The 12,404-nt window shown below is 37.5% G+C and overlaps 1 protein-coding gene across 1 annotated transcript in view; it reads right to left on the bottom strand.

The window, feature by feature from the left end:
- LOC128736333 (collagen alpha chain CG42342) overlaps positions 1 to 12,404 on the bottom strand; it is a 114,902-nt gene that overhangs the window by 65,103 nt on the left and 37,395 nt on the right. The window contains exons 2-4 of the mRNA XM_053830813.1: positions 11,379 to 11,414; positions 11,130 to 11,201; positions 9,699 to 9,767 (exon numbers count right to left, since the gene is read on the bottom strand). Coding sequence (XP_053686788.1) covers positions 9,699 to 9,767; positions 11,130 to 11,201; positions 11,379 to 11,414 — 177 coding nt within the window. The remainder of the gene's footprint in view (positions 1 to 9,698; positions 9,768 to 11,129; positions 11,202 to 11,378; positions 11,415 to 12,404) is intronic.

The raw sequence follows: 12,404 nt of genomic DNA, 5'->3' as shown, positions 1-12,404 counted from the left end.
GGCGAGTGCAAGTGTTTATGTAACGGAGAAAGTCAGCAAAAAAGCATGTTACCAGATGTGTCATCGGCGCCCGGTTGTGTGCAACATAGAACGAAGCAGGTTGACAAAAAAATAAATAAATAAAACCAAAACCAACAAATGATTACAAAAAAAAACATCCACAACTGTCCGTAGCCGTACGTTTTATTCTCAATTTTTTCATGGTTAAGCTAAACCCGAAAACAAAACGCCTACATTGTTAACACTGTTTTAATTGTAATTCTATTGCCGGAACCACCTGTTCCGGTCAACCCTTGTGTCCCATTGGAAAACCACAACCGACGAACACGGTAACTGCTACCGGCCAAACTCTGCCATTTTGTTCGGTCGACAAAAAGATTCCGGTAACTGTAGCATGCGAAAAACTTGGTGAAATATTGTTTTTAATTAAAATCACACGGTAAAACATGAACCCGTGCACCTTTGGGCTGGCTGGCTGGCCGGGCTCGGGAATCGAGTTGAGCCTTGAGCCGAATTGCATTCCCGGTGTCCACTTTGCCTCTTTATTAAAATCCGCAAATATCGCAATACGTTTCCTTCTACCCCACGCCTGCCGTGTTCCCATCGATTTTACTAGGTATCTCAAAACAGCAAAAGCTTGCCTACACCACCGGTTTGGCCGGGATAAGCAAATTGTTTAATATTTTCCCTTTTCGAAGCTGCATTTCTGCCGGGGTTTCACAGCATATCGTTCAGGAGCTTCTTTCTTCTTATGCAAAGACTATGCCCCAGCCACCAGCCTTATCTAGTGTTCGTGGGTAAGCGCTCTACTGGAAGGTGCTTAGGGCGATGGGATGAAGGGTGCTCATTGTTTGTGAAGATTGTAGAAGATTGTGAAAGAGCGGTTAATGTATACGATGCTGTGCTACTCTATTTATTCGAAGTTATTGCTGTGTGCTGCGGTGTATTACATCCCTCCACCTTCAGATCCGGTTCAGTCTGGCTCTGTCCGATAGGGTTTTCGCGTCCTGAATGCTTTAAACTTGAAACGGTGTGCAAAATAACTGGAGCTCACAAATAATCGAAAAATTGGACAACAAAAAAGTTTTAACGTCAAATGCAAGCTTATCATACACATGAAACATATTGATTGCGTAAAATTCGACTCTAGTGTAAATATTCTATTTTAGTTCTTCTCTCAAAAAGACGAAAATAAAGTTAAAGTATTTGACAAATTCAGCTGGCTGAAAGGAATTCAAGAACCATAGAAGAGTAACAAAATCAGTGTGTTTCATGGCGACCGTGACAGGTTAGCATATAATATTAGCAAAAAGATGCAATTACAAAATGTTTGAATAAAAATAAAGAAATAATTCGAATAAGGCCATTGGAAATTAGCATTAAGGTTTTTGTCACCAGAGGGACGGGTGACGTAATCCCAGTTAATTGAAGCCACTGCTTTGGAATCTTACAAAATAACTGTTCCTATGTAAAAAAGTGCAAAGAATCGATTGGTGATAGTCCCATCTTGTGCAAACCTTGAGAATATATCTGTTTTGCCCTATTAATCTCAAAAGTCATTAGCTTTTAGCAATTAAGCAGTATAAGAACTTATTTACCGCCCGTGAAATGAACCTCAAATAGCTTTCAAATGCTGTCAAAACATCAGAAGAATCATATTCCATCCATTACATGCTGTGCGAAATGCAAGAATAGTCCATTTTGCCCCTATTCACCCCCAAAAACATACTAAAACCTAATCAAAGCGATTAAAACTAACTCGAAGGCTGGAGCCTTCAGAAAAAATGTTTATTTCAACATACTGAATAACTTTGGAGAACAATTGAAAGCAATACATAAATTTGATGCAAATTTATTGTGCAGAATGGATTATTAAGCATCATTTTTAAACAAATTATTACGCCTCCCAACTAGTAAAAGACATGTAGTTACTATATTCAACAAAGTTGCCAATTCTAGTGTGCTCTAAAAATTTTTTTGAAGAAAAAGCTTTTTTGGACGTATTAAAAAAAATCAAATAGTTGTTTTGCCCTAATAGGTGAGTTTATGATTACCCCAATAGTGTAAGAAGATGCGCTATATTTTATTGATTCTCTAAAAACAACATTGTAGAAAAAATTACGCATTTTACACAGTAGCAAATGAAATGAGTAAAGATCCACAAAAGCACGGATCTAGGAGAGAATCAGGTAAAATTGGTCTTTAGTGAATTCATCACGGAACGAAATCGATGACATTCAACTCCCCTAATGTTTTTAAAATGAATTGGTGCGATTTGAGTTGATTCCCCGGCCTTTGAGTTAGTTTTGATCGCTTTAATTAGGATTTACTATGTATTTAGGAGGGGCGAATAGAGCAAGATAGACTATTCTTGCATTTCGCACAGCATAGAATGGATGGAATCTGATTCTTCTGATGTTTTGACAACATTTGAAAGCTATTTGAGCTCATTTGAAGGGAGGCAAATAAGTTTTTATACTTTTTTTTGTTTAGATTATAGTCACTTTCACCAGTTTTGAGTCATTCGTGACTTCTGTGGGGTTGGGATTTGAACCCGGGTCCTCGGCGTGAGAGGCGTGAATGCTAACAACTAGGCCGGGACTGACCCCGGTTTTTATACTGTTTAATTAGCTTTTACTATGAATTTTGAGGATAATAGGGCAAAATGGATATCTTCTCAAGGTCTGCACAAGGTGGGACTATCACCAATCGATTCTTTGCACTTTTTTACATAGGAATAGGTAAGATTCCAAACCAGCGGTTCCATTGCACAGTGCACCGATCGAAAAAAACGGACCTTTTTATTGCGACTGTTTTAACCCTTTATAAGGCAGAGGCAATTATATTGCCACCAACGAAACATATTTGTTTTGCGTTTATAATAATATCAACATAATTAAAGAAGCAAAACAAATAGTTTTCGTTGGTGACAATATAGTTGCCACTGCCTTATAAACAGGTAAAAAGGGACTTTTCTTATGTAAAAAATCATGAGAAATTGATTGGTGAATTGATCTCAACGCGCGAAAATGACGGGAAGTAGCCCATTTTGCCCCACTAACTCCTATTTCTAATAGTTTTGAAAGAATCATGTACAAACTCTCTTTAATTTGAGATTCTATAGTAAGAAAAGAAGTAGAAAGTTAGGAAAAAGGTATACGAACAATTTTATTTTATTACAACATAATCTAGAAGTCTGTTTTGCTCCATTTTACTCAGGGTTTTTGTATCACAGGCAAAATGCCAATTCTATACTTTTACTAGAGGTTTTCAAGAAGGCATGCTTGTTGGGAAGGTTGAAAAAGTCAAAAGATCGAACGATGATCAAGCTTTTCACAAAAATGTCGTGTAAGGGAATGTTTTGCCTTACCCAACAACTTGTATTGAAATCTTAGAAAGTATTGATAGGAAAACGAGCAACTGTAAAAGTACTCCGTTTTCATTCAAATTTGGTGTGTTTGTTCCTAGTTAAAAAAAAATTAAACCCATATTTTTTTATTGGACGCTTAGGGTACCCCTTTCTGTCTTCAAAGTTCCCATGTTTTTGTAGTTCGGGATGCTTTGAGCTAAGGTCGAATATGTGTTCTGAAAAGTTGACTGAAATATCTTTTATTTAGAACCAAAATCATTAAAATCGGTTCAGTGGATCAAAAGTTTTGAATTAAATAAAATCGGAAACCATGACGACTTTTGTGGCCACCCTAACTCAGAAAGGGGCGCCCCTAAGCACCCAGTATAAAAATATGGGTCTAAAATTTTTTAACTAAAAACAAACACACCAACTTTGAACGAAATCGGCGCACTTTCACATTTGGTCCTTTTCCTATCAATACATTCCTAGATTTCAGTAAAATTTGTAGAGTAAAGCCAGGCAACATAATCCCTTACACGACCTTTTAGTGAAAAACTTGATCGTCTTTCGATCTTCTGACCTTTTCAACCTGCGCAACAGACATGTCTTCTTGAAAATCTCCGGTAAAAGCATCGAATTTGCATATTACCTACAGTACAAAAACCTTGCGTAAAATGGAGCAAAACAGACTTCTAGATTATGCTGCATTAAAATAAAATTGTTCATATACCTTATTCCTAACTTTCTTCTTCTTTTCTTACGCATCGCAATTTAGAGAGATTGAATGGGGCAAAATGGGCTACTTCCCGTCATTTCCGCGCATTGTGACCATCACCAATCGATTTCTCGTGATTTTTTGCATTAAAAAAAATCACTTTTCACCCATTAAAAACAGCGGCAACAAAAAGTTCGACTGAAAGCTCGATTCTGCCCACTGTGCATTGGGATTACGAGCTCGTGTTTGCCCATTGTGCAATGTAATGACGGAAAAGCAGTAGAATAAAATTCAATTTTATTCTTATTTTACTTTATTTTTTCAATTTTGCTTCTCTTTTGGTTGGTATTCGTATGAAAAACAATAAGGTATATAGGAAGAGTAAGAATACATTAGGTTTTTACGATTAAACTCAATGAAAAAAGATTTAAAACGCTTAATGTTTTTTTTTTGCTTGACTGAAAAAATATCACTGTTTTTTCAACGCACCATTCTTCTCCGCTGGTGCCCGACATTAAGAGGACAAAAACCTTATAATTGGATATCTGTAACGGCCTAAAATACTAGGCAGTCTGATAAGTACCTGAAAATTCTAAGAGATGGCATTAGTATTCACTAATGTGAACCATTTTTGTCGAGCTTGACCCTTCCGTTTACGCATTTACAAGTTACAGCACTGAGAATCGACTAACCTCCGACCGAGTTTTTGGGCCAATTCATAACCATGGATGAAACCTGGATCCATAACTATACTCCTCAGTCAACGCAACAGGCATAACAGTGGGTTGGGTCAAAGTGCTCCGAAGCGTCCATAAACGCAACAATGGGCCGGAAAGGTTAAGGGTTTGGATGCACATGGCATAATATTCGTGAACTATCTTGAAAAGGGTAAAACCATAACCGGAGCATACTATTCATCATTATTGGACCGATTGAAAATCGAAATCGCCGAAAAGCGACCGCATTTGAAGAAGAAAACTTTGGCCAAAAAACGTCTCCGTGTTTCATTTTTCCGGTACTTATCAGACTGTAACTTGAAATAAAATAAATTGGATTGCATTTAGATAGGATTTGGACTGGATTTGAATTGGATCTGTATTGGATTTGGATTAGATTTGGATTCAATTTGGATTTGGATTGGACTTTAATTGGATTTGGATTAGATTTCAATTGGAATTGGATGGGATGTTTATTTAATTTATTGGATCCTATCTAATCTAATAACTTCTATCTAATAATTTATTAGATCCGGATTGGATTTGGATTAGTTTTGGATTTGAACTGGATTTGAATTGGAACTGGATTGAATTTTGATTGGATTTGGATCCAATTTGGGTTGGTTTTGGATTAACTTTCGGTTGAATTTGGGTTGGATGTGGATTGGATTTAAATTGGACTTGGATTGGATTGGAATTGGATTGGATTTTTACTGGACTTGGATTTGTTTTGAATTCGAATTGGATCCGGATGGGATTTGGATTAGTTTTGGATTTGGATGGAATTTGGATTGGATTTTTACTGGATTTGGATTTAATTAGTTTTAGATTTGTATTGGATTAGATTTGGTTGGATTTGAATTGAATTGGAATTGGACCTGGATGGGATTTGGATTGGATTTTTACTAGATTTGGATTAGTTTTGTAGTTGGACTAGATTTGAATTGGATCTGGATTGGATTTGGATTCAATTTGGATGGGCTTTGAATTTGATCTGATTGGATTTTTACTAGATTTGGATTGGATTTGGGTTTAATTTGGAATATTTTTGAATTTGAACTGGATCTGATTGGATTTGGATTGGATTTGGATTTAATTTGGATTTGAATTGGATCTGGATCGGATTTGGATTAGATTTGGATTGCCTTTTGATTCAATTTGGATTTCAATTGGATTTAGTTTTGAATTGGATGTGGATGAGATTTTGGATTTCAATTGGATTTAGTTCTGAATTGGATGTGGATGAGATTTAGATTGAATTTTTACTGGATTTGGATTTAATTTGCATCTAAATTGAATTTGATTTGAATTTCGATTCAATTTGGATTGGATTTGGATTAGATTTAGATTGAATTCCCGAGCAAGGATTGACAACAAAAGTATATGAAAATTATAACATATTCTGCTATTGATATCAACTAGAAAACATGTTTTGTTACCAACTCAAAATGGAACTTATGATGCATCAGACTTTGCTATCATTTTGTTTTCATTTTTATTGAAGGAAAATGTGTTGACAAATTTGATTTATGGTGTAAATAAACCTTCAATATTTAAATTAATCTATTTCCACATTTTTTTTTCTAGTAAAATACTTGGTTCAAATTATATGTTGATAGTAAAATGAAGATGATATGATAGTAAAATAACAACTAATTCTGCTTTACTATTAATATTGTGTAACAGCAAGATTAGTATTCCGTTCGATAGCAAAGCTAGTATTCAATTTAATTTCACGGCGTGGAATTTTTGCAATCAATTTTGATATTTTAGCCCAAAGTCGACCAAAATGAAATCACACCGAGTATTCAAAATCCGTTACATTAAGATATCAAATTTTGTTTTAAATTTGCTCTAAAACTTTGCTCGGGTTTTGGATTAGATTTAAATGGGATTTGGATCGAATTTTTACTAGATTTGAATTTCATTTGGATTAGTTTTAGATTTGAACTGTATTTGGATTAAATTTGGATTGGATTTGGATAGGTTTTTAAATCGGGGTTTTATTGGATTTGGAACGGATTTTTACTAGATTTGGATTAGTTTTAGATTTAGACTGGGTATTAATTGGATCTGGATCGGATTTGGATTCGATTTGGACTGGGTTTATATTCAGTTTGGATTGGATTTGGATGAGATTTGGATCGGGTTTTTGGGTTGGATTTGGATTTAATTTCGATTAGTTTAGGATTCTAATGGGATCTAAATTGAGTTTGATTTGGATTTCGATTCAATTTGGTTTGAATTTGGATTAAGATTAGAATTGGATTGGATTTAGATCGGATTTAAATGGGATTTGGATTGGATTTTCACTGAATTTGAATTTAATTTGGATTTGTTTTAGATTTAGACTGGATATAAATTGGATCTGGATTGGATTTGGATTAGATTTGGATTGGATTTGAATGAGATTTGGATCGGGTTTTTATAGGATTTGGGTTCAATTTGAATTGGATTTGGATGAGATTTGAATCGGGTTTTACTGGATTTGGATTGCATTTGGATTAATTTTGGATTTGAATTAGACCTGAATTGGATTTGACTTAAATTTGGATTGCATTTGGATGGGATTTGGGTTGAAATTTCACTGGGTTTAGATTTAATTTGAAATAGTTTTGGATTTGAAATAGATCTGGATTGGATTTGGATATATTTTGAATTAGTTTTGGAATGGATTAGATTTGAATTGGATCTGGAATAAATTTGGATTGGATTTGAACTCAATTTGAATTGGTTTTGGATTTGGGTTGGATTTTGATGGGATTTGGAATGGGTTTTTACTGGATTTAGATTTAATTTGGATTAGTTTTGGATTTGTGCTGGATTTGAATTAATTCTGGATTAGATTTGGATTCAATTTGGATTTGAATTGAATGAGATTTGGATCGGGTTTTTACAGGATTTGGGTTCAATTTGAATTGAATTTGGATGAGATTTAGATCGGGTTTTACTGCATTTGGTTTGGATTTGAATTAGATCTGGATTGGATTTTGTTTAAATTTGGATTGTATTTGGATGGGATTTGGGTTGAATTTTTACTGGATTTGTGTTCAATTTGGATTGGATTTGGATGAGATTTGGATCGTGTTTTCCTGGATTTGGATTAGTGTTGGATTTGAAATAGATCTGGATTGGATTTGAGTGAAATTAGGATTAGTTTTGGAATGGACTAGATTTGAATTGGATCTGGATTAAATTTCGATTGGATTTGGACTCAATTTTAATTGGTTTTGGATTTGGATTAAATTTTGTTTTGGATTTGAATTGGATCTGGATTATATTTGGATTGGATTTTGATGAGATTCGGATTGGGTTTTTACTAGATTTAGATTTAATTTGGATTAGTTTTCGATTTGTACTGGATTTGAATTAGATCTGAATTAGATTTGGATTGGATTTGGAATGGATTGAATTTTGATTGAATTTGGACTGGACTTGGATTTGGAATGGATTTAAATTGGATTGGGATGGATTGAATTTGGTTTGCATTTTGATTGTATTTGGACTTGATTTTAATTCAATTTGGATTGATTTCGGATTGGATTTGGGTTGAATTTGGATTGAATTTAGATGTGAGTTGAATTGAATTTAAATTAGATTGGGATGGATTGTATTTGGATTGGATTTGGAACATATTTTGATTGGATAAAGATTTGATCTGAATTGAATTTGAATTGGATTGGGATGGATTGCATTTGGAATGGATTTAGAGCACATTTTGATTGGATTTGAATTGAATTGGGACGGATTGAATTTGGATTGCATTTTGTTTGGATTTAGATTGGATTTGGACTTGCTTTGAATTAGATTTGGATTGATTTCGGATTAGATTTGGGATGGATTGGATTTGGAACACATTTTGATTGGATTTAAATTTGATTTGAATTGGATTGGGATGGATTGAATTTGGTTTGCATTTTGATTGGATTTAGTCTTGATTTTAATTGGATTCGGATTGATTCCGGATTGGATTTGGATGTGAGTTGAATTGCATTTGAATTGGATTGGGAAGGATTGGATTTGGATTTGGGCTGGATTCAGATTGGATATGGATTAAATTTGCATTGGAGTTGGATTGGATTTAGATGCGAGTTGAATTGAATTTGAATTGGATTTTGATGGATTATATTTGGAATGGATTTGGAACACATTTCGACTGGATTTAGATTTAATTTGAATTGGATTGGGAATTGGGATGGATTATATTTGGATTGCATTTTGTTCGGATTAAGATTGAATTTGGACTTGATTTGAATTGGATTTGGATTGATTTCGGATTGAATTTGGGTTGAATTCGGATTGGATTTGGATTGGATTTAGATGTGAGTTGAATTGGAATGAATTTGGATTGGATTCGGATGGGATCCGGATTGGATTTGAATTAGATTTGGGTGGATTGGGATTCAAGTATTGTATTTAGATTATTTTGGAATTGAACTGTACTGTTGATTTTACATGAAAGCTGAATAAGATTCTGCTTAAAAAAAATTGAAAGCATCTTTTCAACGATTCGATTGGTTACCAGTCAAAGCCTACTGAACCGGTTGGAAATGTTATTCTATTATTAACACCAAACGAGTGCCACTGAAGTTCACCGAACAAAGTGAGTTAGTGCCAGTTAGAAAAGACTATACTGTCTACTTTTTTAATTATTGTGCTAAGTCTACTAAACATCGATTACACAACGATTAGCAAAGCTGAAATGACTATCTACTACACTGATGTAACCAATCTCGTCCCTTGCTTTCCGTCCCTGACCTGACGTTCAGTAAATAGGTCATTAAAAACGGACGCACGAGAAGCGGAGGAACGTATTGGATACTCTTTTTTAACGTTAAGCAAAAACAACGCAACCAACAGAAAGCGAAAATCAGCAGAAAAACGTAGCAAAATGGCTGATCTGCGGGTTGGCTACCTTAACGGCTACGATTTCAGCGTATCCCAGCGAGCCGCCCCGCAGTGTCGTAACGGATCGCTTTAATCCCTGCAGATAGGACAAACCGAACAATGAAGTTTTCCCGGTGATAAGCCATCATCGTGGCGGCGGCGGCGGAGGCGGGTGCGGGCAATCCGTCGTCATCCGCATCGGAGGGTGGGAAAATGGAGAAAATAAGAAAAGAGAACAAGAATTACTGGATGGTTCCCCGTAGTCGTCGTGCTGGAATCTAGGATCTAATGACAAAAGTTGATATCAGATAGCTCCACTGAGTCTCTGAGCTTGTTCGTCGTCAGTTGTGTGCTGCACAGTCAAGCCAGGGAAAGGCAGGAAACAGCAATTCCGAGTTTAATTTTACGTAAATGACCTGCCATCGTTTGCCATCGCTGCCAGTCTCTGTTGGGATCGAGAGTTGTAGATCCGCAGTACGGTACGGGTTGGTTGGTACGTATGTACTGTTGCGCTTCTGCCAGTGCCAGTCAGCAGTGGTGCATCAAAGCCGGCGTCGAGCGGTTGACACATCCAACCATACTCGTAGTAGGCGTCGGTTTCAGTTTAGTCTTCCCCCCTTCATATAGTAAACGGTGCGGGAAACCACGAGTACGGTGCTTATCTTTCCTATTATCTCGCACTAATCGTTCGCTAGTCACCGGGAAAATGACAGCACGGCACCGTGAGAGGGTCGTTGACAGGTCAAGCGTGAAAATATGCCCCTTTCTGTACGGTTCGGTTCGGGGTTCGGCTTGGGTCTCTGCTGCTTTGCTGCTGCTGCTGCCTACGGCGAATGCGAGATTTAATTAACCCTTTCGATCTGGGATGGACATATTTCTGAATGCACGTTAGCACCAACGAAGGACATAGCTCAGTGCTAAGGCGGTGCGCGTCCGTCCGACATCATCACCAGAATTGTCAATTTTCCCATCGTTTCAACCCGATGTCGTTGCCCTCGACCCTCGTTATGTCGTTCGATTTTAGGTTTTCGCTTTCCTGGCAGATCAGTTTCAAAATTGGCTTCTTTTTTTTTCTCTAGTATGTTGCAATCGATACTATGCCCATAGTATGTTGGCTATTCGCCCGTCAAGCCTTTTTTGTTTTTGTTAATTAGTAACAGCACTGTGTGTCCACATATTTCCTATTTCAATCGAGATGAAAGCTTTCGATTAGTCAACTAAGGTGGCAGATAATTCCATTGAACGGATCATAATTACATACGATTGTAGCAAAGGCTGAGCTGAACTGCAATCGAAACCGTCTGACGTCCGACTAATTTGTGGGCCAACAAAACCCCCATCGTGTGAGGTCTCTATTATCTTCTTCAAAACAATGCAAAAAACCTACCATATTCGTTCGGTCGTTGCTTCTCATATTTTAAATCACCTCTTTCTGACAGCTAAAAAGGGAATAAATTACCTTCACTGTTTGGAACACGTCGATCGGTGGCATTCCGACCTCGCCTTTCGAACCTTTGTCGCCGGGCCGTCCCTGTAGGGATGAAACAATCCATAAAAAAGACGAAGATTTTAATTGAAAACTCGTTCAGTCGACCATACCGAGGCCCCCCCGGAGGGGGTAAACGGCGCATTGATAGATGTAATTGAACATTCCGAGGCAGATTTAAAGCAAAAAGGAAATATATATCCACACGAATGGACTACTTACCGGCTCTCCCTTGGGACCGTCCAGTCCAATTGGGCCCTGCGGAGTGTTGTGTTGTGTTGTGTTGCGTTGTTTTTAGAAGAGTCCAGTCCGGAGCAAACAGACAAACAAACAATGGAGCATCGGAGCGCATCGCAGCCGAAGCAGAAGCAGCCAACGCCGCCGGGTGTCATCCAGGTGATGGTTTGTTCACAGACAAAAGCAGCAGGAGCAACCAGCAGCAGCAATAGTAGGCGAGGAAAACACGTAGAAAAGAGAAAAGCATAACAATCCGATTAGTTTCCTCCATAGAAGGTAAGTGGAAAAGAGCTGCCTGTTTTGCTCCCTACTCCCCACACTGCCCACCCAACTCATAGATTGCCCACCGCACTCGGGTTGGCCGGTTTTTGATGGTACATGCAGGCATGCGTTTCGTTTATGTTTTATCGGATGACTGGGAGATAAACAGAGAGGTAATAAATTACCGAAGCTGAAGATGCAGTCGGACTGATAATAATAGACAGCTTCAAGCAATCTGTGCTTGCAATGGGAAAGATTTCGGCGGGAGGTGGGTGCCGTGCGGAGGATCAGCGGAAGCATTTCGAAGGCGACTGCGGTATGTTAATGCACAAATGGTCAAAGCGCCTGCTGCGTGATCGAGGGGCTTGCAGTGGGCATGTCCACGTTTTGTTTTAACACCTAGAGTTACCGACCGTTTAATGTCTCCAGTCTCTGTCAAACGAGCTGGACCCGAAAGCAACTTATAGTACCGACGTCACTTCACTTAGTTAAATAAACGTGCTAAGTTGTTCAATTTTTGAAAAGAATAAATGGTTTGAACAAATTATGCTGCTTGATGAAGTCTTCACAAAGGCACCCCTTGGAATCGTTATGCTGCAGACGCAGGACAAATTACCCGGAAGGAAGCAACAAAAACCACATGATTTCCGGTCTCCTTCGGTTCACACCGGTGAAAACTGCACACTCTAGCGCTAGCCCGAAGATAGTTGACGCGTGTATTCAGCTCGGAGTTCGGAGAGAAGTTTTCTT

This window comes from Sabethes cyaneus, chromosome 1 (genome assembly GCF_943734655.1).
Source record: "Sabethes cyaneus chromosome 1, idSabCyanKW18_F2, whole genome shotgun sequence".
Classification (NCBI taxonomy): Eukaryota; Metazoa; Arthropoda; class Insecta; order Diptera; family Culicidae; genus Sabethes; species Sabethes cyaneus.
Note: the sequence above shows the minus strand (reverse complement) of the source record. Positions and strands in the feature narration are given on the sequence as shown.